General features: G+C 45.5%; 1 protein-coding gene across 3 annotated transcripts in view; it reads right to left on the bottom strand.

Annotated features, from left to right (window-relative positions):
• Window positions 1-27,918, bottom strand: part of LOC139047705 (zinc finger FYVE domain-containing protein 1-like) — a 64,582-nt gene that overhangs the window by 7,408 nt on the left and 29,256 nt on the right. For 2 of the 3 annotated variants that reach the window (XM_070521655.1, XM_070521656.1), the window contains exons 4-15: window positions 27,409-27,657; window positions 18,580-18,861; window positions 17,596-17,821; window positions 16,140-16,351; window positions 12,308-12,370; window positions 11,405-11,502; window positions 9,989-10,088; window positions 9,758-9,858; window positions 4,308-4,425; window positions 3,635-3,802; window positions 1,853-2,018; window positions 319-444 (exon numbers count right to left, since the gene is read on the bottom strand). In XM_070521655.1, the coding sequence (XP_070377756.1) occupies window positions 319-444; window positions 1,853-2,018; window positions 3,635-3,802; window positions 4,308-4,425; window positions 9,758-9,858; window positions 9,989-10,088; window positions 11,405-11,502; window positions 12,308-12,370; window positions 16,140-16,351; window positions 17,596-17,821; window positions 18,580-18,861; window positions 27,409-27,657 (1,909 nt within the window). The remainder of the gene's footprint in view (window positions 1-318; window positions 445-1,852; window positions 2,019-3,634; window positions 3,803-4,307; window positions 4,426-9,757; window positions 9,859-9,988; window positions 10,089-11,404; window positions 11,503-12,307; window positions 12,371-16,139; window positions 16,352-17,595; window positions 17,822-18,579; window positions 18,862-27,408; window positions 27,658-27,918) is intronic. The other variant, XM_070521657.1, reaches the window with a different exon arrangement.

The following is a 27,918-nucleotide window of genomic DNA, read 5'->3' as shown; positions in this document are numbered from 1 at the left end:
TATAAAGCTTTATAGAAATTGAGGTCGGATAGGAGCTGGCCTGACAACCATGCAATGACACAATGACAAAAACGTAATGGAAAGACAGATGGACAAAAAATAGACAGGATATGGACACAGCAAACTCTCTTGCAAGCGGTGGGTTGCTGTCATAGTAAACAAGTTGTCAGGGTCACCAAAAGATAAAGGCTGCACACAGTTTTGAGCAGAACATGCAGTGCTTGAGCAGAACGTAAGGCCAAGCAGTGCAAATGGATAAGCAATACTGCAAGGGGGCAAGTGTGCTAGCACTATTCCAAAGAACAAGGAGACACTCACCGAGGGGGTACTCCATGGCAGATGCAACAGCGCCAAACGTGCTACGAATTGCCTCCCCCACTTTACGGGCTGTGAGTTCAGACTCGCTTCCTTCTTCTGGAGATGCCGTGGCTGCTTGGTCACTTTCTGCAGAAAGTTGTACAGTTAAACCTCGACATGACAAACTTGAATATAATGAAATTCTCAATATGACGAAGTTTGTTTATACATCACTCTAATATAACAAAATTTCACTTCCATCACAAGGGAATGCCGAGACAATAAATGGAAACTTTCGCAGGTGGTAAAATGGTTTAATTGCAAGCAGCTGCTTGTGAACGGACATAAAAAATTGCATGCGGCGCGACCAAGAGTGACCTATGAACAGCAACAGTCATGTTCTGTATAAAGTCTAAGTGCGATAGCGTGAGAGGGTGAGCAGAGAACACTTCTGCAAATACTTTAAATCTAGTGGCGGCCGTAATCGGCACACAGCAGCCCAGCAGGTCATCAATGATGTCTGCATTTAAGCTCGTTGTGGTAGGCGGCAGGTTCAGCCTCTTCAGTTGCGGAGTCTGGCTCATTCGGGCTACGACTCGAGACTTGTATGGAGTCAGACTGCGAGGGCACCGTTGGTGCCATTTGATTCGGCCTATCTATAACTTCACGAAAAAGACTTGGAGTCAGCGGAGCGCTCTCTAGGACGCAATCTAAATAAACAAGTGCAGCATGGTAGAACGCTGTGTGCAAAGCAAGCCTGCTAACAGAAAATCGCGACAGCGCGGCATGCGCGAGGGTGCCAAAAAAGGATATAATGATCGCGATGTTGATGTGACCTCACAATTCAGGCAAAGCCTCCAAGATTGGCAGTTGCAGTTAAATCTGAGAAGTGTAGGGCGGCGATCAAGGCAAGGCCCCAGAAATACAGTCTAGCGTGTAATCTCTGAGGCCATACTTGATGTCTAGTCGAGGTTGCCAGAGAAAATAATGGCAGCAGAGTTGGCGAGCGCTACAGCCGCGGACGGAGTCTGGATAACCGAATGTAGAGCTGGCGGCTGTCCGAAATATTGGTCGTCTTAACACATTAAGTCTATAGGGCCATTGGCAGTGCTGTGAAGGTGTCCAAATTGCCGAGCATGTCCAGATAATCGGTGTCCAATTTATTGGTTGGCGACTGTATGACGGAGCAGACTGCAGATATCACCAACTTCATTTTATGCATGTGCAACTACTTGAATGTCACTAAATCAAATTCAATACTGAACGGTCAAATAATTCTATTTGCAAATCCTATATCTACTATGCAATTTTCAGAATACATTCACACACCCGTATCATTTGTGCAACTTGTTGGCCAAATTAACACACGGCGCGTTGTAACGTGTCTGAAATTTCATTCGTCCTAACATATTAAGTATATGGGGCCAGTGGTGGTGTGCCGCAGGACATCCAGAATAATCAAGCTTTCACTGTATTAGTCTACATGCTGCACTCCGTTCCTTTCGCAGACATTAATGTTCAAGTAATCGCAGTTTTCTTTTTTATCTGAGCTCACCTTTATCAAAGCAGCTGTCGCAGACTCTCACAGGCTCTGTGCCCCAACCACGTTCTGGCACGGGTCGCTTCTTGGACGAGCAGCCTTCGCAGAAGCCATTACCGCAGGCACGACAGTGGTGTTTCTTCTCTTCAGGAGGAAATTTGCTTTTGCACTTGTGGCAAGCCTGCAGTTGATTTAGCGAGCACACAATGGTCAGTCATTCTTGCAAATGAAAGGACTGCAACAATGATTTTTCTTTTGAGAGTTTTCTTTTTATATAGTTGTGACCAAAAAATGTCTTTGAAGGTCATCAAAAATAACTTTTAAAATCGAAGCATTCCACCTCTAAAAACAAGACCAACTTCTTATGCTTGTTGCCAAGATCACACATGTCTGACTTCACCACATATTGTTTTTCTCCCCTGAGAGGGGCTGCCCTATGACATCAAGACAACTTGTAAATATGAATGCAATTTTGCATCATGTCTCAGATTTCTTTATGCCTCCCAGCTGTCAATAACCAAATCCATCCAGTCCATCGTGTTGCATGCCATAGCCAACCCAACACCATTTATCCTTCAAGAGCTCACATAACCATATTTCAGTACTGCTCCTTAATTTGCTGGCTTTTCTGACATATTTTCCGATTATTAAGACCCTTCACATGGTTAGTCTTCTTTTTTTTTTGTGGTATTGTAATAGGGTAATTTAGCAATACAATTTAATTTTCTTTGTAGCGTTGCTTTAAAGCCCTAGACCAAATGAAGGCTCCAGGATCAATAGTGCATGATTAGAAACTTTTCACTAGTTTTCTGGATGCCCAGCCCACTATGAGGATTGTAACTGCAGAAAAGAAAAAAGAATAAAGGCGTTTACAGTCAACGACCGGTTTTATAGATGCCAGATTGTTCGGACATGCCTGATAATTCAGATGGCTCCGTGGCATCACCATAGAGAAAGATTGCATCACCACCTATCCCGTTGAGTCTATGTATAAGAGCGTCTGAAATTTCAAAAGCAAGAACCCTTCGCCGTCCAATTTTCCAAACTTATTGCTGTGACCGCAGGTCTGAAACCGCATTAGTCAAGCCATCACTGCCGCCATTTTGATTATCTCGCCACCTAGAACCAGCATTTTTGCACGCAGTTCTGCTGGCAGCTGTAGGTGGCAACGCTAGGCCTAGCTGCTTCGACGTTCCTTATTAAGCTTATCGCCGTTTGGTGCTGCTTTTCATTTAAATAATTCGCCGCTGGCGACAATGGCATCGACTCTGCCTTTGTGGTCCTCCCAATTGGCTTCAAAGCTCGGAATGCACGATGCGTTGTGTAATGCCCATTTTGGAAGTTCGGCTTCGCCTCAATACATGCGGTGAAACATAAGAGCAATATTGCGGTGAAGCTTAACAAGCGTGGGAAGGGCAACTGTCACGGGACACACTATGTGTTCCTTAATTATACATGCGTGCACACGCCGTCTCCTGTTAAAGTACGAGCACCGATATGCCAAATAAGAGTACTGGCAAGCCTTCAGAGCTTTTTCAGATGTGCCTGTGGCTTTTTGAGCCCTTGAGGGCAGCAAAAGACAGGTATAAATTTTTTTGGACTGCCCGATTTTCCGGACATTTCTGCAACCCCTAGGGAGTCGGAAAAATCGCACATTGACTGTATACACTATTCATCACCCCTCATCAACTAGCTTCAGCTGAAGCAAAAAATTTTTGAAGCTCGACTTTAGCCCTACAAATGTGGAATTCCCATGTTAATTGCCAGTACAACTTGCATTCAGGTTAGAGGTTTTACCTGAATCTTGTAGTTGGGGACCCAGTATGAAGGTGCAATCTGGTCATTTATCCAGTCAGACATGGTGCGTGTTGGTCGTGCACTGTATGTCGCGACTGTCTCCGTGATGGTCTGCAGCCCATCGAGAACCCTCTGTGCAGTGATGCTGGGCTCCTGTGCTGACTTGTCCTGCAAGAAACATGCTTTCCTTTTTTCTAATACTATGAGGCTGCACTTGATAAACTGGTCGTCCAGAAACTATTTTGGACCTGGCTAAATAGGAATTCTAACATTTGCAAAAATACTGTGGGCACACAGAGGCCAAAGTTGTGAACCTTACAGAAAGCTCTGGAGCAATGGCAGGTATGCACTTTGTTCGACTGGAAGGAGAAGGGTTTTCAATGCCACCAAAAATTGCAGATGAGGCTGAACAATTGTTCTTATTATATTCCATTAGACAAGTGCATGCCATGCTGTCTTATTTTTTAACCAATGCACTCAATAAACGCGCTCCCCCATTTTTCTACAGAAATAAAAAAGATGCTGGTAATGATAGCTTTTACGGTCAATTATGTACTTGCATAGACACCGATGCAAAATAAAATTACTGAAGATTGATGAAAAGCAGGAAAGGGCAAACAAACACGGGTATTGCAGGGACTATTCAATGCAACATAGTGCAAAACATGCTTACACCAGGCCAGACGTGCACTATTTCGACCCTGGTCACTGTCTCGTCGGGGTTCCTGTTGCCGTACCAGTACTGGCGACTCTGGTAGATGACACCACAGCTGGGACACTCAAGCACATATCTGGACATGTAAGGGCACACGGTAATCAGTGAGATAGGCCAACAATGCCATCCTATCACATTACATGTCACAGTAATCTCGGAGGCTTTGTTGCCACAATGAAGGGCCCCTCACCAGGCCACACAGCAAACTTTGGTTATGCACTGTAAGTTGTTACGTGCCCTCTATGGAGTGTTCTACAGCAGTAATTTTTCCAATTAGTTTATTAATATCAGACAGAAATATTTGAAGTTCTTCGAACCACGACTTCGGGAGGTGAGCCTCATCGCCAGTATAGATTCTCTCCACTTCCCCCCGTATAGTTTCCGCAAGCAAAATTCCTTCCCTGCGATCTTCCATACCGGAGCTTGAGGATCGCGTGAAGAATACGTCACGGGTCCCGCCCTTCTTTTTCTTTTCTTTCACTCTCTCTCTTTAATGTTTTTGCTGAGTAGCGGACTTCCGGTTACGGTCTCGCGCGCGAGCTGTTGTGCTAGTCTTGTTTCATGCAGATGATTTTGCGCGCTCTGCACGAGAACACCTGTTTAGCGGTATAGGTCCGTCTCACAATCACGAGCGCTGAGGCTGGCGCGTGAGGATTAAAGAGTATGCTTGCAATGCTGGAACACTGTAGAAGATGTCAGTTTTATACTCTGCACATTCAACAGCATGACGTGGGAACAAGCAGACAAAATTGAAGTACCGTACATCTTTCTTGCTACGCTACGTAGTAGAACAAAAACGCGTAGACATTCGATATGTCTTATTATTTTTCTAAACTTTAATTCATTTATTGAAAGAACAGATTAAACAAATAACTAATGTTGCCTTGGATAATTTTTGAAGTGATGTGTCACTATGAACGACGCTGCAGCACTGCTATGTACGTAGGCGCGCTTGCATGATAAATGTCGACACACCAGCTGGGAGCGTAGCATCCATGAGGAGAAGGGCAAAGGGCGTCTGGTTTGCATTTTAAGCTTTTTCCGCGGTGCATAGACATTTAATAATTAGCCGACACGGTTGTTAGCGCATATTGTATACACTGCATTTGCCGGCTCAATGTGGCCAGACATGTGCTTGCCACTGAAAAGCAGCAAAGCGGTGGATGTCGTTCCATTAAATGTTACCAAACATGGCTTGCTTGTCGAGTAGGTGTAGAGTTATTGACTCATATTTAGAACATAAGGATTGTGCAAATTGATAGAAGACCTGAGACAGCAGAGCAATGTACAGTCGCTGACCGATTTTCCGGACTCCAAAAATTCGGACATGCCCGATTATTCGGTCAGCTTCGCGGCAACGCCATTCTCCCCATAGACCATAATGTATAACAACTGCCGAAAGTTCGGACACCTTGCAACCTCTCGTCCGATTTTTCGGACACTCCTTGAGCCAACTCGGTCGAGAGCACCATGCACCGACTCTGACCGGTGCATGGTTCCATACATCGTTCGACTTGCTGAACGCCATGTTTGTTTTGAACGGAGCTTCCTTGCTGCCCCACGAAGTGGCGCTACTGGAAATCCCCGCTCATCATCATCGTTTCTGCCTGGTTAGAGTGGCTCTGCAGCAGTTCCGGTTTCAGCTTAGTAAGCCATGTCAAGACAATCCAGCAGCTGATTTGTTTCTTCGCGCACGACGCTGCGAGCAGGCCACGTTTTTCGTTTGTGCGACTGGTGTCGGCACGGTGGTGTTTGCTTTGTGCGCTGTGTCGAGGTTTCCGTGATCCAACGCGGTGTACGGAAACATCGCGTCAAGTGTCTGATGGCGCCGACAGTGCCCGCACAGACTTCGCTGGGGAATGCCGGCAAGCGGGTGCCGGGAGGCCTAAGTCGCGTCCCGATGTGCGCCCCACCTGACGCGGAAAATGTTCTTCTGAGACCTGCGCAGTGGTTGCATTGTGATTCCGGACACCGTCGCATTTGACAGTTTCATAGGTGCTGACACTGCTGTATTGACATGCGCAGAACTCGACGACGGCAAGATCATTCGTCAGGTTTCTGCTGCACCGCCGGACGATGACTCCGAGTCGGAAGACGACTCACCATGTGCTACGCTGCTGTCGCATGCGGAGCGTGTACAAGCAGTGACTGTGCTATCAGCCGCTAATAGTGACCGTACGACCCTCTCCGAGATTCAGGCTTATCTGATTGCGCGTAAACGGAACAGCATGCAACGGCGCATTCACGCTTTCTTCCAAGCCTACTGCCAAGCCCGAATAAGTGCGTAGAAATAAAGGATTTCATTTTTTTTTCTTAATCTGCTTTTTCGGACACCTGTTTATTCGGACATTTTCGCAGTCTCCGTGAGGTCCGAATAAACGGTCGGCGACTGTATTCTGTTTTACTCAGATAGCAGCCAAGAACTTAATGTACACATGCTAAGCCTTGCGTATCAGATTATTAGCATCTAGCGTAGTCCTTGAAGCTTTGTGATCATGCATAAACTGTGCAAAATCCAAGTAACCCAAGACGGAATCTGTATGAGCACATACTTAGTGCAAGATGCAAGAAATGAATGGAAGATGAAAGCGTTTGATTGTGTATGTAATACTGAAGTAATTGTAAAAATTATGGCTGTTATTAAAGATGGACTTATGGATAACAAATTTTCTATCACACCGGTCACAATTAGTCATCATTCAAAATGTTTCAATGGATCCTGTGCCTCTTAGAACAGGGATGCCACAGGGCTCAGTAATTGGACTGCTGTTATTTTAATTTTATATATGGCATTAAAATAATGTTGGCTGTTAAATTAAACTTTTTGCAGATGACTGCATAATATACCAGGAAATTAGTAATTCTGAGGACCACAATGGCAAAAATAGCTGAATGGTGCCATAAGTGGCAGATGACCGTTAGCACAAACAAGACGGTTTGCTTGACAGTAACAACAAAAGTAGTACCTTTCATATTTTTCCTGCACCCTTTATGGCAGCCCCATAACTGAAGTTCAACAGCACAAATATCTTGGCTTAAAGGTATGTCTAACCTTAAGTGAGCACCAGATATTAGCAATGTCACTTCCTGCACATCATGAAAGCTGTTGTTTCTTAAAAGGTATCTCTGGTTGGCACCCACTAACATCAAACCTTTACCTTACACCACATTTGTGAGACCCGTTCTTGAGTATGCTAATGTTGTATGGTTCCCTTACACTAAAACTAACCTAATTGGAAAATATCCAGAGAAAGGCAATTCGGTTCATTAACAGAAAATACAGGCACAGTGATTCACCTAGTCATCTAACGTAGTCAGGATTTGCAACACTGGCACTTTGAGCAAAATGTGCTCACTGAAAATACTACACAACCGACTAAATATAGATGCCTCAGACTACAGCAACATGCAACGGCAGGTACACAAGCATTCCCACAAATATGTATTAAAGGGGACATGCCACCAAACTTTCAAGCCTGAATTATGCATTGCGTGTTAAACCATATGCATCTGACAGAATGCGAGCAAAATTTGAGCAGGTTTGGTGCGGTAGAAAATGTGCATTCAAACTTTTAAAATATAGTCGAGCCATACAGCAGTCTGGCGGCACTTAAAGGTGATGAAATGAAGTGTGTGTTCTATGTGGTCAATGCAAGTGCTATGTGATGCAGGTGTTCTCTGGTTTCTGCTGTTTTTATCGTGCAAGCGAAGGAATCGTGGGCACGATGCAATGGTGATGCCCTTTTGACACAGTAGGGTGCCAGAGGGTGGGGAGCAAGTGTAGTCCAGCATGGCACACGCATGGTTTTCGAATGCTTTCGAGCAGGCCACACAGCAGTGGACCCACATTTCTTGTTGTCACACAAGCTTTGCCAACATGGCAGCCGACGGTGGCGGGACGTGTTTAGAACTCGGCTTTTTTTTTCTCTTGTATAAGTACATGCATTTCCTCCGTTATTCTCAGCTGCAATGATAAACTGAAGACATTTAGCTGGGTGACCATGTCATGACCCCTTTAACAGACTGTTTAAAAGACTAACACCAATAAATTACGAGAAGCAGGAGGAGAAGGAAGCTGCTGTAGAAAAAAAAAAAGCCATGTTGACTGTTTCATACAAAGGTGGGCACTACACAATGGGGGAAAGGATGATAAAGAAAAGTTTAAGTGTAGCACAGAGGATGGCCAGCTTGACGGCCATGCACAAAAGTGAATGTGAAGTTCGGACAAGTCCAGTGCCGTTCTAGTAGAACAAACAGATTTTGATGGTACAGCATAGACTGCTTATAGCGCAAGTGTCTGGAGTTGCAAGAACATTTTTCAATGGCTGCACATGTGTAAAACATGTAGACCGAGCAGCCGTGTGCACCCTGTGGCACCGCTACCAGCTCCACAGAACGAATATAGAACGTCAACTAAGATTTCGGACTCTGTACAGTGTCCTGCTCGATTTCTCGGGGTGATCTGCGGTGTCGAAAACATGGCCATTGTGAACAAAGATGCCACCTTCCGAGTGTTGCCCGTGCCATCTGTACTCTAACTTTCGTTGTCCAAATGGTTCCTTCGCTGTTCAAGTGCCTGGTGGCATGCTGTCGCGAGAAGCTTGCCCTTGATATGTCTGTACCAGTGAAAGATTGGACATACTATGACCTGCATGAGCTGAAGCGACAGCTGCAAGTGTGAAGCGGAGTTTGGTTCCTCGGGCGATAAGCCAAGGCAACTACTGTCAACGCTTACAAAGTTTGTATGTGTGCGTACTGGTAGGACCGGTGGAAGCTTGCATGGAAACATAAAGCCTACAAGCTCAGAACGAAATTTGCAGGATACTGCTTAAACTGACAGCAGTCAAGGTCATACATGTGATGTGTGCACTTCACAAGGATGCGCATCGCGACAGATGCACCCAAATTGAAGAGCCAAAGCCTCCAAAGAGGGACAATTCGCACACATTCAGTGTGGAGGGTGTACTGCTGGTCAAGCAAAGGCTTCCCAGTCTCCTAGGCAACCCCTGCACGACCACAACGCGCTGCTGCTACTTTTTTTTCCCTGTTCCTGGTTCATTCTCTCTGCATCTCCTCTGCATCACCCTTGTCACTCTCCCCTCCCATCGGCCGGTGCACCTCGTTGAGAAGCACACTCACCGCCGTGCTTGTGTGCAGAATTTTCCTGCAGAAGCCGCATTAGTAAAACTGGCATTTCGTACCGCGTGACTGCACCATAAGTGGTTTGCATATATATATGGAGTTCTATGGGAAGGTAAACGGGAGCCAGAAATATTCGCATTATAGCCGGTTGTGTTATAAGTGGTCGACGCTGTACCTACATGTCACTGACAAAATATGTCTAAAGTATGCATGTGTCACATTATTACAGTGCCAAAAACCTTCAAAAGAAGCTGCATACTTCTTACCCTGACCACGCAAACTTCACCAATGCAGTCACGGCAGAATCATTCTTGGCAGCAGTCTGAGGAGTGAGAATGACCTTGCGGCCCGACTTTTCATAGCAGTCCTGCATTCGAACAAAGAAAGGTAGCAGAGGTTGAGGTCAACTAGTCTTCCAATGCAAGTTCACCAGTCAATGGATTGCTCAATGAAACGATGGGGCTTTAGCCTCCTAGAGCTACCCCTTGTGCTCTTGCCTTGCACTGGTGGACCCGGTTGTCGAGCTGGTATTGATACTGGCAATTGGCATCGCAACTGTGAGTGTCTTGGTGGTTCATGGTCTTGATGCACCGAGCTCTGTAACCAGGGTATACAAAATTGAAGGAAATGAAGTGGGTATTCCTGCAGCACAAGGCAGCGACTGCCAGATCAGTTGAGATTCATTGATTGCTCGGATGACTGACAGCTCAGAGCAATGCTCCAACTGTGAAAGACTTCACAGCAGAACACTCCGAATCATTTTTGCTGCTCAGGGTTCAATCTGCACCTAAATCGCAATACACCAACAATTTTTCATTCCATTCCCAATGGAATGCGGCCATACAAGCTTGCACGGATATTCAAGTGGTAAAGGCATTAATATTTCAACTGTGTTCTCTCTAGAGCTCTGTGTATATACAATCAAATATCGGTGCAGCATCCAGCATTGTGTAAAAATTATTAATTTATAAGATAACACTTTACAACGTGGTTTTGGTGCCTGAAGTTGTAAAAGCTTAGTGTAACCGTCAGTAGTGGGACATAACACAAATGTGGAAATCCCACCACACACACAAAATTGTTGCTACAGCGTGCACGTGACAGGAAAATGCACAAACTTCAGCTTATAGAGCAGTGAAATACAGTACAATGTCACTGTCCTGTTGTACAGCAATGGATTTCACTGTAACAAAAGCAAAATCAAGATGTTTTAAAAGCTTGTGACGTTGAGCTGAACAAATGTCAGTTTTCAGGAGACCAAAACTGAAGCCGCTTCGTAGGATATATACAACATGAATAAATAGCCGGTTCTAAACCTAGACATTTGGTCTATTAGAACACTTTTATTTCTAGGAAAAGAAAGAAAGGAACAATCTAAGCCACTAATTTCATGTAAACAGCACAAAAGTAATGGAGAATACAAGAACATGTCTTGTTGTTAGCCCAGTTTGTTCCACTTTGATCTTAACTATTATTTACATTTCATTATGTTAATGAAATGTATACTAGCACAGTTAAAGCACATTCGCAACACAGACGGAACCAGCTGCAACAATGATTAGGTCAATGCATAAACATTAGGCATTGCTACCAGAAACACAGTTGAAATTGCAAAATTGCATGATATGGAAAGCTTACTCAGCCAAATTATAATTACTAGCCACTTATTAGTGCCAAGTGGCTGTCGTACCAAACATGACGAACTTGTTTTATAAGGGAAATGCAACTGCATGAGAAGGACAGCATTTATTCAACGTGGATAAGTGCAGCACTTAAACCTGCAAACTGTCCAATTTTACATAATCTAATGTGTACACGATACTTTGCGTGGTAAGAAAGGAATTGGCAATAAAAATGAAAGCCAAAATTAAAGTGATAGCTTTCCTAGGGTAAGAAAACAAAAACAAACTTACGCGCAAGCGATGCACACAATGGGGCAGGTGAAATACTGGTCAGGAAATGGGCTTGCAACAGTTTTTTCAATGTCACCGCTGAACTTATCGTTTAGAAGCTGAAAGGTGAAAAATAAATGCACCATACAGTCAGTGGAAGGCACATGTAGAATTGTCTATGTGCAACCCTACGTTTGACGTTATCACAGACAACAAGCACCAAGGTATATATAGGCACCTTGCTCCAAGGAAGTAGCACTGCATGCATTTATCACCCCAAAATTGCCACTCAGGAAGCTGAAACGTATGTTTGCTTCATTGCTTGTCCAAGTGTAGAGAGCCAAGAACTTGCCCTGCCCAGCTTGTGGCAGCATTGAAACTCTGAAATGCCCGCATTTCCATGTCTGAGAGCAACAGTGGCCAGTAATTCACGACACGCGCATCTGTACTTGTAGATCATCAGATGCATACTCTTGGCCCACAATATGGCGCAGGAGATGGTGCTGTGGGAGAGTGGCACAGGGAAAGCCATTTTGCTTTTTTTCACCTGCTAGGCCTAATAATTCAAAAAAAAAAGAAAAACCAAACAGCCAGAGGCAACCGAGGGCACTGAATGTCGGCACATATAATATATTGTTGTATAACAGTGGGTCGACTTCCCATATTGTTTTTCACAGTGTATTCTACCAAGCATAAGTTTCAAGTGTCTGGATAGGCGCTTTTCAAGCCTACTAGACATGCAACAGTTTATGTTATAACATCTAATGTTTCTCATGAGTTTTCGTGTGGAGCTCACATTCTGTAAGTTTTACAAAGCTCACTGAAAAATTGAAAATTCTTTCGAAAGTGTAAGCTTCTATGCAAGGTGCATATATACACCAATCTGTGCAATGAACTTGTAAGCCCAGTGCCTCTGTCACTTACTGCAGTACAGCTTGCATCATCGTGATGCATTCGAGATGGAAACAGCAACGAAACCGACGTCACCTGGGCCAGATTTGAAATCCAAAAACGACAAATAATAAAGTCGATGCCATTTTTGCAGTTATGAATTTAGTGCTCACGGCTTGGCATAAGCGTTCGTACTGTGAGCAGAGAAGTTGCTGCACAACTAGCTCTCTCTCTCTTTCTTTCTCTTTCTCTCTCTCACACACACACACACACACACACACACACACACACACACACACACACACACACACACACACACACAAGAGGACTCATCATTTTACCACACATGTACATAATTTCTACTACCACCAAGAATACTTCATAGTGTTTGGGATTTGCAAGTAAAGAAAACTAGCTGCTGCAAGCCTCCCTGGCATGCTTACAGTATACTATTAGTGCACATAACCTGCATTAATAACTAGATGTTCAGTACAGTAATAAATGAGAAAAAGTGCATTGCAATTTCAAGGACTTATAAAAAATTCACCCGCTGTTAGCAAATGAAATTGAGTAACCCCGCAAAGAAAACTACTGTAAGTGTTGCATGTGTTAGCTATAGATAGCTGCGTAGTTTGAACCAAGCAATGCCTCACACATGGGAGGCCACTCATGTGTGAGTGGCCTATCTCCTTCCAGAGGTCAAATATCTCCTTCCAGAGGTCAAATGAAACCAAATTAGGCCTGAAAATTTGCAATATTGATGAAAGTGACAATATTTAACATGTGTCGCATAGATCTTGAATCTTTCCCAATTGGAATTGCACTGCAAAGGTGCAATATGTTTTGATAAACATAGGGTGGTGTGTTTTCGCTCTGTGCGAGTACATGTATAACAGTGGGTCTACTTCCTATATTGTTTTTCTCAGTGTCTTCTACCAAGCACAAGTTTCAAGTGCCTGGATAGGTGCTTTTTAAGCCTGCTAGACATGAAATAGCTGATGTTATAACATCTAATGTTCCCAGCGAGTTTTTGCATGGAGCCCACATTTTGTAAATTAGACAAAGCTCTCTGAAAAATTGAAAAATGGAAAGGTATGTCTCTTTAGGGTTGTAAATTTCGATGTGACGTGTCATCTTATCTTCTGCTGCCTGCAGCTTTGTTTCCCTTCCATAGGGACCACATGATTCTGACAGTGAAATCAATGAAGCAGAAGCAAACAACACTGCTTAGGTTACAAAAAATTGCAATCAGTTTGCAATGTCAAGAAGTTGATCAATATTTTTGTACTGTAGAATCATGCATTGTTAAGGGAAATCAAAAGGCCAAATAATGAGAGCAACAATTAAAAATGGAGTTTCTGCTGTTAAACACAGATCAGCCGTTCATGCATCTTGCTGGTACTAGAGTCAAACCTTGATATATCGAATATGGTTATATCGAATTATTGCGTATATCGAACACTTTCTATATCACTAGGAAAATTGCATGCATTTTTAATTTTTTATTTCGAATGGGGTCGGACGTAAAATGCATATATCAACTCCGCCACCCCACACCACGTGCGCTCTGTTGACAGGCAGTGAGCTTTCTCGCAACACTCTCAGAGATAGCGGTGGCACGATGGGCGTTCCAGACTACTGCGCAATATAGCTGCACACATCGATCGCGCCTAGGGTGCCATTGGAACGTCGCGGCGTACACAAGAGGCGGCTTGGCTAGTTTGACGTCAACGACGCATTACTGCATTTGCAGCACTGACTTCTCCTCAGTGCCGTGCTCTGCGCTTGCCGTGCCTCGCGAGAACTGGCGGTCCTCACTGGGCTCACTCATAGACGCCTTGGCAGACGCCACTTAATACTTTGTTATGTGTTTCAAAATGCTTCAACTGACGGACATGGAGATCACAGCAGAAGTAGCGGCCAAATGAAGATGCTGCCGAGGTTGATCTGACAAGCGCTGATGTTGCCCTGCTCCAGACTTCAACTGAGGCTGTAGCTGCTTTGGCCCTTTTATGCCGCTACTGCTGCGCAATAGAGGTCACCGGCCTATCGCTTCTGGATCTTTTAAACTATGTTGAGGACTCCGTGTTTAAGCATGTGGCTGCCAATAAGAAGCAGGCTACACTGCTGCAGTACTTTCAGCCAAATAAATACGTATGAAGCTTCAAGTGAGTATTTACTGCGACGTGCTTGGCATAGACACTAATTGCGTGTGGCACAATCGACTGCGCGCTCCTGGCTGACGAAGTCGATGCGGCCTAGGTCAATTGCACGTGGCACGAACGAATGCATGCTCCGAACAACGATACCCGATCACGCCCTTGGTTCATGGATTTCCAGAAGTTTTTGACGCATTTCTTATGTGATTTTATATATCGAATTATGGCTATATTTAATTATTTTGCGATCACCGCGCTGTTCGATATATCAAGGTTCGACTGTATATGCAGTACAAAGATAGTACCCATGCTTAAATGATATGGCTCTGCACAAGTTTTACTACTTGCTTAACATGACACTCAATCACGTTTCACATTTCGCCGAATGGCACAACAAGAATGCAGGGAATGTGATCACAGCTGCAAGCAGTGTCAATGAAGCGCAGGAAAAGGAGAGGGAATCTTACTCAAATGCTGCATATCTGTTACAGCAATTGTGCAGAATATTAAACCAGCATGTGCAATTGCAGAGAGTCAACGATTAGTGAACAAATGTGCTGGATAGCAGTTCACCATACATTTTGGTTTACAATCCACTGAGATGGCAATAAATAAAATTCTTTTAGTTCATATAAATGGCGAGCATGTGTGACAAGTTCCAGATGTATTTCAAGAGGCATCACTTGGCGTCTGTGTGTTCACTTCACAGAGCCTGCCTACCACGTGTAACCTGCACCCCGAATTATGACACCCTGGAAAATGAATAAATAAAAAAATCATGTGCATAAGCTGTGGAAATAACTGCATACAATAATCCTCAAAACTGTAAAATAGGCACATAAGCAGATGGGCGACTTGTACACGTAACTTTGGCAAGCAGTTCTGGCTCCAACCTCTTCAACGATAGTAATCTAAACGAGTGCTGTTGAAAGCAGCGCATATTGATCCGAGTTCTGGTTCGTTGTTGTTGAACCTAACACATTGACTACTAAAGCAGAGGAGGGGAACAGGTGACAATGAAAGAAAGGAGCTCCAAAAAGCAAGAGTGGGAAGAGAGCATTGGGTTTCTTGGGAGATAACAAATCTTTGTATGGCAAAAAACTCTGCTGTGATGCAAAGCCGTGAAGCCACACCTCAAAGCTATTTGCACTGCCACGAAACCAACCTCAACGCGACATTCACTTGCAACCTACACTCCGACTTTCTCCGACATTCACTGAATTTTTTGGGTGGTTTACATGCGCAAGAATATGACGCATACAATGCACATAAAATCCTACTGCTGTTGGCTTTCACTCATTTTCTTATACAACATCAAAAACTGGTTCCACTTACACAAAATGTGTAAAATGAAAGTAACAGAAACGTCTTAAGAAATACAGGCACTTGCTCTTCACAGTTTCAGGCATGGATTACATAAAAGGCAAATCGTATTATCAAATTAATGCGAGTCAGCTGTATCACTTCACATACTTACTGCATTCAATCCTAAACTGTCATAGGTTGAAAAATAATGACTGTTATAGACTACACTTAATTTTCTGATGTCCTTATAGCATATATAATCAAACCTAAAACACAAGAATTTCATTATTAGGCAATTACATACAGAAATGTTTCTGATGGGGCATATCTGGAGATGCAGTTTTTCACACCTACACCAGTGCAGGCATTCTCAAAAGCGCATTGCACAGCCACCGACTCACTTTGAGTGCCTGGAATATGACCTCCACGGGTCTTGCGGAGCGCACTGTGGAGTTGTCCATGACCTTCTTCACTGCGGCCCTCAAACCATCAAAGCATGTCGGCAACCGTACTGTCTGGATGCCTACGTACTGCAAGTCACTGAAGGCATCGAAGCTCTGGTTGCTTAGCCCGAAGCGCTTCTTCAGTTCCTCAACAGGAGAGTGGGAATCCTCTGGAAAGTAAAATGAAATTGCAGAGCTCATTGTCGAAAAAGTGCACAGTGGGCTACGAGAGACGCTTTAGTGGAAAACTTCGGATTAATTTCGACCACCTGGGGTTGTGCACCTATATCAAAGCACAACAAGCATTTTCTTTAATTCCACCATGATCGAAACGTGGTCGCCACAATCAGGAATCAAACATTGCTTCCTCATTCTTCGAAAGATATTGTCATGGCTACCATAGCGAACTCATCGAAGTGACAAAACTGCACATTGCAGTTCACTAGTCTGGCAGATGCATATTGTTACAGAGCAGTGGGGCATAGTCGTAGTATGACTATGAACAAAGATACAAAGATGACAATTTGTTGAGAAGACTGTGCGGCTGGTTCAGGCAGCCATCTTGTGCATGTAGTGTTGCTGCAACTTGTACAGACTCATAAATACACCTACGCTTCACTAATTCTACCCCGCACCTCCACCAAAATGCCACAGGGCAGAATTAGTGAAGCGTAGGTGTATTTACAAGTATATACAAATTGCAGCAACACTACATGCACAGGAGGTTCGGCTGAACCAGCTGCACACTCTCCTCGAAAAAACGTCGTCTTTGTTCATAGTCTATGACTGTGTGCCACTGCTCCATAACAATATTATTTTTAAAACAATTTTCTTTTTTAGATGCATATGCATTTCTATACTTACCCAACGAGAAATACTGTCTGTTCCGCAAGATGATCGCTTTCGAGAGAGCACACGAAGCTATCAGCACTCACCGAACTGAGCTACAATTGCATATCGCTTTCAAGATTGGGGCCCGTGCATCTCTCTTCAATGCGAACCCAGTGGCGTGAACACAGAGCACATGTGCTCTCTGCAGTCGGCGCTCTCTGTCGCCATCACAGGTCACTTTCAAGATACGGCCTTGCAGCCATGCCATACGGAGCCACCGGCCGAGTACGTTTGGTCATGGTTCATAACAGTGACACGGATGGATAAGGCACTAAAGAGCAATAATGATTATGATTGTAATGTCATTAGCTAATTAATCTAATCATATGAAGGTTCGCTATTTTATTCAATTCGGTGATCTTCGATATTCACACACCCCTAGTTTTTGCAGTTCAATCTTAGTTTCAGTCATGCTGTTTCAGCTTATGCTATCAAGCCGTTTTAGTAGCTTTTGGCCCAGAAAGCGTTCTAGCAAAATGTTGCTTGGTCAACCAACAATTCTGAAATTCTGGATTGCACGCACCACTGCCAACCAAAGGCCTGGTATGCATTGTCTCGTGGAAGACAATGACAGCAGGCCCCAGTGCCGAGATGGGTCCAGAGAGGTTGCAGCGATCCTTGAGTGTCTTGAGTTCGCGCGTGAAGTGGCCAACGTAGGCTTGAGAAGCATCCCCAAGAAAAGTGAACAGGTCCGTGGTGAGGCGCTCTGCCCGGGTGCGGTAGATCACTATGTCCGACACAGCTAGCACCTGGACAGAGAAATCGCTGCCTAAGTACCACAAATTTGGCCGACCACAAAGCAGGCACTACATGAAAGACCCCAATGTACTAAAATTTATTGATAAACATGAAAATAAAGAATTGTTGAAAAGGAACTTTGTGAATTTGATGCCAATGCATGAAACATTGGCGATGACAGTGCACCTCTGTAGTTGGTGCCAAACACTGATGATAAAGTATATATTAGAGTTTTAGCCAAAACTGGACAAGCCACAAGATGGACAAAACAGTGTGGCTTCATGGCAAAACAAATCTTTTTTTTTCTTGCTTGAAGTTGTCTAACGTCATCTCATTTCTTGCTCTTTAAAGGAGACTCAACCAGCATGAAATGAAAAGTGCCAACATGTTTAAAAGCTGCCTCTGTGTGACATGACGTGAAATAAGTGGCAATGGATCGCTTAGGAGTGAGAGGAGCGTCGGCCACTAAATGACAAAAATAAATTTTAATAAGACTGCTTCATGCCCAGGGATGCAGTAGTGCCATCTGCTGAATCTCTTGCATTTTCAAGCTTTTAGTAACTGCTGCGCACATGAGGAAATGCCAGTGGGGGATCAAATGAACTGAACCGGCAGGTTTTTTTTTTTTTGTTATCAGACTGAACGAGCCTTCTTTCAACAGCAATGCATGGTTTCTTGTTGGGGCTTTCCAACGCAACCAAATTAAGCGATAAGTCAAATTAATGGGAGCCGAGTATTCTACAGCATCACCATTCTGTAGCAAGTTCACCTTGAGGAGAAGTCTGGTGCGCTGGTTCTGGTTCTCAGCCACCCCCAGCAAGCCCTCGGTGTCGATGGTAAGAAGGCCGTGCTCTGGACAGTGTGCTGCCCAGACGCCAATGGTGCACGACTCCTGTTGTGGTGACGTTTGAAACACCCGCTGCCCATTGTAGAAGGAGTGGTTCAGGGTGTGCGATTTGCCTTCGCCCGTGTTGCCGAAGATGGAGACCACCTTCACGAGTGTCTCAGGGCCGCAGCCCAGCTGGGCAGCAAGATCTGCTGCTGATGACACCTGCGGAAAAAATAAAAATTTAAGTCAACTGGAACCGCTCTGCGATGGGGGTGCCATTCACGACTTTGCTGCGTTTCGTGCAGGTGTTTGCATGAAGCGATACTCAACAACTTTGTCACAGCATCGAGCTCGACGGTGACTGCACAGATTCACCACCAGACCGTTCCGGCGTAACGGATTTGATGATCAAGCTAGAAGCGGAAAATTTCAGGCCGCCGAATTCGGAAGGTGTGGTTTCCTAAACAACCTTGGGCGATCTACGTACATCACCTCGAGCTACAAAAGTCTTGGAACATCAGTCGCTCACTGGGGCGTGGAACTGGCTTTGTGATGGCAGTGCCATTAACGACTTTGCTGTGTTTCATGCAGGTTAGTCTTCGCAAACCCTATAGCGTTTATGACATTGTTGCATTGCTGGTTCCATCCCCATTGCTTTCGCATCTGTACGTTCTCACATAAATATTAGAATGCGTGTTTATCGTAGGCGCTGTCACTTTGTGCTTTTTCATCGTATTGCTTTTTATTTTTTGCTATTGCTTGTGTGTGGTGATGTTGAGCTGAATCCTGGCCCCGATACTGACCTTCTAAAGGAACTTTTAAGTGGCCAAAAAGAAATCAAAGAAGAACTGTCATCCATAGAAAACTTCCAGGCTGAACAACAGGTTGCTATGGCTGATTTAAGAAGCCTCTTGGGTAACCTTGAAGCAAAGATAAATAGAATTGACGAGCTAAGGACAGCAGTTTCAAACAGCTGGATAACAGTGGAGCAGAATCGGGCCGGAATTGACACTCTGATGGCTAAAGTTGACCACATCGAAAACAGGAGCAGACGTACTATGGTGTTGAAGATGATAATGAGCACGAGAGGGCAGTCAAATCTGAAAGCACAGTGTCAGAACTGTGCCGGTCTCATTTAAGAATAGCGCAAATTAGCATTGAAAGGGCAGTTCTGTTTCTAGTTATGGCAAAGAAGTTTAAGGGTACATGTATTAGCATCTCGGAGGATTTTTTTGGAGACTGTGCAAAAGAAAAGAAAGATGTTATGGGATTGCGCAAAAATGCACCGCAAGGAGGGTGACAAAGTAAGCCTTTGTTATGATTCTTTGTTTCTCAATAACATGAAGTACACCTATGATGAGACACTTGGTTGAGTAATACAATCAGGGTGATAGTGAAGAACCGGCACCAAGCTCAAAGTATTGCTTGTTAATTGTAGAAGCATTGCAAATAAGGTTGATTTCGCTAACCTTCTTCATGCGACTAATCCCACTGTCGTTCTTGGAACCAAGTCGTGGGTGAACAGTGAAATTAGTGGCAATGAAATCTTTCCCGTAAATATATGCGGCTTATCAGAGGGACGGAGATTGACAAGGGGTGGTGTGTTTGTACAGTAAAACCTTGTTAAACTGTACCCGCTTAAACAGTAGTTTTGTTTGTAAAAGTAGCAATGTCGAATGCCCAAATCAGCGGCCATTGAAGACGATGTGTTCTGTATCCGCATAAACCACACCAGCTTATTGCGTATGTATTGGTTAACACGTAGTGTTCCCACTTTTCTTCGCGCAAACACGACGGTGCGTCATCTCCATCGGGTGGTCCGGCAGAACAACAGGCCTCAGAGATTGGAGCAACAGCCTCCAAGCACCCTGCACGTTTGCGCATGAAGCAACATCAACATCATTTCGGCACCGTGCCAGAGAGCGTTGTGCCGTCGTGTAACCAAGGGCTCGCGTCATGCCAAAGCTCCAATAAAAATGACGCCGGGTGCTCCGCATAGAAGAAAAATTACACATTGTTTGTGCTATCGAATGTGACACGAAGAAGTCGGCGCTGGCATGCGACAGGGATCTGCTGTTGACTACGGTGCGTGGCATTTGAAATGTGAAGAAGTTGCTTGGCAGCGCTGCTGTGACCGCGAAGAGATGTTGGCTACGAGGTTTGGCTTTTCGCTGTCGTTGCCGAAGTGTCGACTAGCGACAGTGATGAAAACGACACGCGAAAAGTGACAGCATGGGCGAGTCAGGCCTGAAAGTGGTAGAAGCTGCATGTTACGTTAGCCTCATAAATGCAATCGTCGCGATGAGAACAGCACCCCTCAATGAAAAATGCTTCCTGCGACTTCTGTAGTGCTACTGCACACATGCACGCAGAATACGCAATGCCAACGAGGAATCTGCCATGTGAGTGTTTGCCGAGAAGAGGGGGCAGGCTGAAAAGCTGGCTCGCAGCTTCAGTAAGTTTGAGGCAGCTGTCGTCACTGCTAGGCTGCCGTGGCATCAAATGAAAATAACACTTTTGTTGCGCAAAGTGAATACCGTATTTACTCGCGTATAACCCGCCCTTGCATATAACCCGCACCCCTAACTTTGAACCCCATGAAATAAAAAAAAATATCCTCGCGTATAACCCGCACACTTACCTGAAAAAATGAGGACTAGGAAGTTACAACTGAGCAAACAGTCACCATTTTAGTTTTCAAAATAAATATATTTGAAAACGACTGCCGCAACGTTGTCAGTGCTGTCGTTCAATTGTCAATCGTCGCCACTCTCACTGCTGCCGTCTGAGGCTTCATCGCCGCTCTCAAAGACGTAATCATCTTCGGTACCATCTAGGCTGTTGCTTATGGCACACTTCTTGAAACTCTTGCGTACCATGTCGGCCGGGATCATCCCCCATGCATCTACGATCCACTGGCACAGCAGTGCAATATCTGGCCTTCGCACGCGTCCCGTCGGCGTAAGGGTGTAAAGGCCATCGGCCATCCACTGGGCATATAGCCGCTTCACGTGAGCCTTGAAAGGCTTATTGATGCACACGTCGAGTGGTTGGAGCATGGAAGTCATGCCGCCAGGTATTACGACAAGGTCTGTGCCGTTGTCAGCGAGGCGAGCTTTCACCGCGTCAGTGCAGTGGCCTCGGAACGAATCCAGCACCAGCATCGAACGGCGTGCCAACAAGGCAGCTGGTCTTTTTTCCCAGATTGCTTGAATCCAGTCAATGACGAGGTCACTGTTCATCCACGAGTTATCTTCCACTCGCACAACAATTCCTGGGGGAAGTGGTGTACTCGGTAGAGTCTTGCGCTTGAATATTACATACGGGCGCAGTTTGGTGCCGTCGGCCAAAGCACACAACATCACTGTGCAGCGCAGCTTGGTGTTGCCGCCAGTCAGCACACTAACAGATTTTGCGCCCTTTTTTTCCAGGGTCGTGTCCATAGGCATCTCGAAATATACTGGCGTTTGGTCAGCATTTCCCAGCTGAGATAGCAAGTAGTTGCGCTCTTTCCTCAGTCCGATGACGTAACGTTGAAAGTTGAGCAGCTTCTCCTCGTAAGCGTCGGGAAGCCGCTGGCACATGGTAGTTCGCCGCCGCATCGAAAATCCATGCCTGGCCATAAAGCGCTGCAGCCATCCGCGGCTCGCATGAAACTCGCGTGGAATGTGCATTTCCCGGGCCAGCTTCAGGGCTTGCATCTGCGCCATCTCTGTAGACACAGCGTGGCCACGACTCCTCTGCTCCTCGATGAATTTTGCAAGCTGCGTCTCGAGGTGAGGGTACGCGCCAGTCTTCGGGCCGCGAAACGCTCGCCTGTCCTTGTTCGCAGCTTCGAGAGAGTCTTTTTTCTTCCGCCAGTCGCGAATGCAAGATTCGTCGACATCGTTCTTTCTCGCAGCAGCTCTGTTGCCGATTTGTTCAGCAGCGGCGACGATCCTGAGTTTCTCCTTCGCCGTGAATGATTGCCGCCGAGACACACTCATGATGCCTAGACAAGGCTGGCGAACTGTGCAAACTGGGCGTACAAGAAACGGCACCTTACTCAAGGCCCATCAACGTCTGAACAAAGCGTATGCAAAGCATGCGAAACGCGTGGCTGGCGTGGGACTAAACAGACTATGGATGTGGATCTGGCTGTGACCTGCGTTGGCCTCTTGTTGGCTGGATGGATGGATCATAGTGGCTTAGCCCTTTGTAACGGTGGTGGCTTGCGCCCCCTAGCCTAGGATTCCCCCCTTTTTTTCCCCCCGTAATTTTGTTCGTATTGTGAACTGTAATTTGTCCCTCTTTTATAGACTCACTCGTCCCTAGCCCCTTTTGCACCAATCTTCCAACCTACTCTTTGTCACCACTACCCTTCTCTCATCCACACGTCCGTCCTCCCCTGCAAATCCCAGGGCACCCTCTATATCTATCGCCGCGTCTTCGGCAATGTCCGGACGAAGTGTTCTGCACCGCAAAACGATATGCTCCATGGTCTCCGCTTCCACGTGGTCTTCTTTCAGTCCATACTGGCCTTCGGTGGTCAAAAGGTTGGTGCAATATTAATATGCACTGCAACACACGTTGATGTCGATGGGGATGCGGACTCTGCACGGCAGGCCGCGCGTTGCCGTGAAGCCGACCCGCCGAGCCCCCCTTCTCCGGAATATTCGCGTATTACCCGCACCCCCACTTTTTAAACACATTTTTTCAATTTTTGGTGCGGGTTATATGCGAGTAAATACGGTAAATACTGCATGTTTCAATCGCACTCTCTCCAAGTTGCGTTTTTGACAGGTAAGTGGGCGACCTCATGCTATTTCAGCTAAGCAGTACTATCGTTTAGTATGTACTTTTACTGACCTTCGGCCAAATACGGTTTAACGAGGTTTCACTGCATTAGTTAAATGGGAGGTTTATTCTAATAAATTAAAAATGCAGCCACAAACAACTGAATCTATCTGGGTGAAGTTACGATCGTAATATGGAAAGACTGTGTCTGTCTGCTCCTTTCATAGGTTCGGAATTTGGTTTGAAATTCTTTTTGCCGAAGTCAGGGTGTCTACCAAGTTGACATTTCCAAATTCCCTGAGTTTTCCAGGTTTTCCCTGAGCACCTTTGCGAAATTCCCTGAATGAGTCAGATCTTTGTTTTATGTCAAGACAGGCCGACACCATGTTGCCCGATGCTGTCACTCTCTAGTAAGCATACTGAAACAAAAAAAAGACTTAATCCAGTTTGAATAGTAAGGAGTAATATCTATTTTATTTAAAAAGAAAACAGAAGGAAGGTGTAAAATGCACAGAGAAAGAAATGGTAAAGCCCATTCCAAATTGAGTCGAACATTTTAAAATACGAATGAAAAGGAGATGCATACATAAGTAAATATTTTTTTAATATCAGCTATTTCCATCAACTGATAGAAAGCTCATCTGTATGAGGTCCTGAACTTTGTCACAACTAATTATTAAGGTTCTCTCTCAGCAGCTGGAAAGTCAACCTCAACTGTCCTGACATACTCTCAGCCCGTACACAACATCTCAGTGTTGGGTTTCACTGCTTAAACAATTTATTTTGGTTTGGATGAGGGTCACCTGTGTCTCAGCGTCAGCCAACACTTAGTTATTTTAGCTTAAGCTCCTTCAAAAAGGCGCCGGCAATTCCTTTCCCGTTAATTCCTCAGTGCGTCGGTCCTTTCTGTTCTCATCCTCCTTCTACCACGCTTTCACCACATGGATCATCCGAAGCATCCTTTTGGTCAGTTGTACAGTCAACATTTGATTTTTCGGATTTCCGAGGGGCCGCTAAAAAAAAACGAAAAAAAAAGGCGGGCAGTCTGAAAAAAATTAATGCATGTCTTTAACTGCCTTTAAGGGCTAAAATTACCGCAGGCAAGTCTGAAAAAGCTCTGAAGGCCTGCCAGTACGCTTATTAGGCATATCAGGGCTTGTACTGTGACAGGAGACGGGGTGCATGCATGTGTAATTAAGGAATACATACTATGTCCCGTGACAATTGCCCCCTTCCCACGCTTGTTATGCTTCACCACCTAACACTAATGTACTGAGGCGAACCTAACTTTCGGAGACTGGCATTACGCAACGCGCTGTGCTCTGCGAGTTTCAAAGCCAATCGCGAGGATTACAAAGGCGGAGTCGGTGCCATTGGTGATAGCGGCGAATTCTTTCAATGAAAAACACGGCACCGCACGGCAAGAAGCTTAATAGCGAACATAGAAGCAGCTAGGCCTAACGTTGCCGCGGTGGTGGTTACGGCTGCCAGCGGATCTGCCTGCGAGAGTGCCGGTTCGAGGCGGCGAGATAATCAAAATAGCGGCGGTGGCAGCTTTGATTAATGCCATTTCAGACCTGCAGTCAGGGCAGTATACATTGACTATATGGAGTACGTGGTGGTGCCGCAAAACCATGCAAATGATCGGGCATGTCCGAAAAATCACGCGTCTAGAAAATCGGTCGTTAACTACTCTGGCAATACATCGTGCCGATGACACGGCGTCAATGACGATTCGTTGCGATTCCTCTGTTACTGGAGCCAGCATTAACACGACTTTCGTTCCCTTTCAATAAGCTACAGCTAATTTTCCCTGATGGAAGCGCAAATTCCCTGAGTTTTCCCTGAGTTTTTCCAGACTGTTCAAATTCCCTGAGAATTCCCGGTTTTCCCGGTTTTCCCGGTTGGTAGACACCCTGGAAGTGATGTCAGACACTGGACATCAGATTTTCTGCGGCACGGGGCCCTTAAAGGGCCACTAAAGGCAAATACAGTGAAAGCTCGTTAATTCGAACTTCAATAATTCGAATTTATGGATAATTCGAACTGTACGATTTGGTCCGGCCAAGCTCCATAGAAGTCTATGTATAAAAAAGTCCGTTAATTCGAACGCGAGAAGGTTCCCTCACGGATAATTCGAACTACGCTCGCCTGGGACACGGCCAGATAAACGCGCCTACTGCCTACACACAAGGCTATATTGCCTCCGAAACGGAGAGAACGGCGAGAGAAGGCAAAATCGGACAAAAATCGGACCGACGCGGGGTCAGCCAGAAGGCAGCGGCGGCTGCCGCCTCTCCGTTCTACGTAACCTCGGAGACTTCTTGCCCGTTGCGAATCTCGGAGGCTTTGCAAATCTTGTACAGCTGCTAATGTTGTGCGGAGATGGCAGGGCAAGCTCCAAAACACAGCGAATCAAGTACGTCGCAGCTGCGCTTGCAATCACGAACCAACGAATCAGGGCCTTCGCCACCTTCACATGTTCAGCGTCTTTGTCTCGGCAGTCTTCATCGGTTGTGCACCTCTGTTTTCAGCTTAGGAGGTATCGGCCGTCGTGATTCATTGGGATGGTGTTAAGCCTCGGCTAAGGTTCGTTCCGGTGGACATCGGTGGTGTGGCACAGTCGGATCCAGAGCTTCGACTTGAAGAGGGCGTGTGCCCGCGGCACACGCCATCACTTTTTGACACGCTAAATTTCTGACATGCCCAACTGCTTCCAAATCGCAGTGTACTGTTGCCCTCCTTCACTTTCGTTAGTTCGAACTTTCATTAATTCGAACTGAAGCGGATTCCCCTTGCGGTTCGAATTAACGAGCTTTTACTGTACTGTCAAGCTGACGAGATCGATTGGTGCTCGAGAATCTCTAAGGTGTCAATATCGCAAATTGAGCCTTAATAATCCAGAAACTGAGGTAAATGTAGGACATGACTAGAGACTCCCCTGGCACTCAGTTAAATTCTGTCACTACTGCTCAACTACTCGTTGCAAAAAACATCCATGTGTTGTATTATAAGATGAAATAAAGTGTTACTTGTCCAGTTCTATTTCAGTTTTGGAAAAAAGAACTCATTGAAATTACTTGCTTTGCACTGAACAACGTAATTATGGAGTCACACCAACTAGCTCGCCAACACATTGTGCTGAAAGTGCCGTTGAGAATGACGTGGGCGGTTGATAGGTTTCGTTTGCACTCAACTCTGCGCCGCCCATGCTGTCGCGCTTTAGCACTTTCCTGATCGCACAGTGCTGCGCTGGTTTTGCTGGCTTGCAAAACTTGCACAAACTGCAATTAGCAGAGAACTCAACTTCCATTTGATGTCGCGGGATGCCCGGTCCACGCAAGTTGACCAAAAAGCAGCTGCAGCGGCAAATCCACCACTCTGTCTTGACACGGTAGAGCCGTCTGTTGGGCGCTGTTTTACTCACTGACAGCAGGCAGCAAAAGGTGGTGATCGCGTATGCAATATCACCACTCCTCATGAGGCTTATAGTGCATGAAAAGACAAGGACGAAAGGAAGACGTGACACACATAACGCCTGTGTGTGTCACGTCTTCCTTTCGTCCTTGTCTTTTCACACGCTATAAGCCTCACACTGTCATACCAACAAGCCCAAATCACTACATGTCATCGCCACCCTCTTTGTATGGTGGCAGATTTGAATTTCAAAAGGCATTCGGACCCTTCAGATGCAAATTTCTTGTAAATTACGTCTTTTCCTGGCATGAAAGAAGAGTTGCGAGGTTTCTGGGATGGTGTTTAGAAGTCCACGCCGACTTAGTATTTGCCTTGAGTATCCCTTTAACGCTGTTGCATTAAAATGTACTGAAATATTTAAACATGACTCACTAAGATGTGTTTCAAAACGCTGGTGTTATTGGTGGTGAATACAAATGTGACGAAAGTTGCGAGACCTTGAACTTGCAACTCAGTACAGCTGGTCGCCCTGGCCGTCAGAGTAATAGGAAAGGAGAGATAACGGTAGGCCCTTACCTGCAGCACCTCCTTGTCATCCACGAGCAGAATGCTGGCGGGCATTGGTTGTGCCTTGCACCCACTATGGGTACCGCTGACAATGTCCGGTTCAATGAGAGACTGCAGCGACATCATGTTGGTGCTGCTGTCCTCATAGGACGAGCTGCAGTCAGGCTCGGCCGACAGGTACTGCTCTTCCTCGTCGTCGACCTCCACCTCGGCTGCTGCCAACTTTGCTTGTCGTTCCAAGTAGTAGCGGAAGCGAACCTGCATGTGTCATAAAAGAATTGGCATATATATCCTCCAACTGCTACTCCAGTAAATTCTGTTACGATTGGCCAGAGGGGGTAGCGACCTTCTAGCCTCTCCTGCACCAGTGCGAGAAATAGTTTCGTGAAGCTAACAATGCATCCCCCTTGGACAGACCTGCGGCAACAGCAAGGCGAGACACGCTTGGTCCATCGAATGTTGTTTGTTGGTTCACGGTTGTCGTTTTGGACAATGGGAGCACGAAACTCCTGGAAAAGG

This window comes from Dermacentor albipictus, chromosome 7 (assembly GCF_038994185.2).
Source record: "Dermacentor albipictus isolate Rhodes 1998 colony chromosome 7, USDA_Dalb.pri_finalv2, whole genome shotgun sequence".
In the NCBI taxonomy this organism is placed as follows: Eukaryota; Metazoa; Arthropoda; class Arachnida; order Ixodida; family Ixodidae; genus Dermacentor; species Dermacentor albipictus.
The sequence above is the reverse complement of the archived record's forward strand: the minus strand, read 5'-3'. Positions and strand labels throughout refer to the sequence as shown.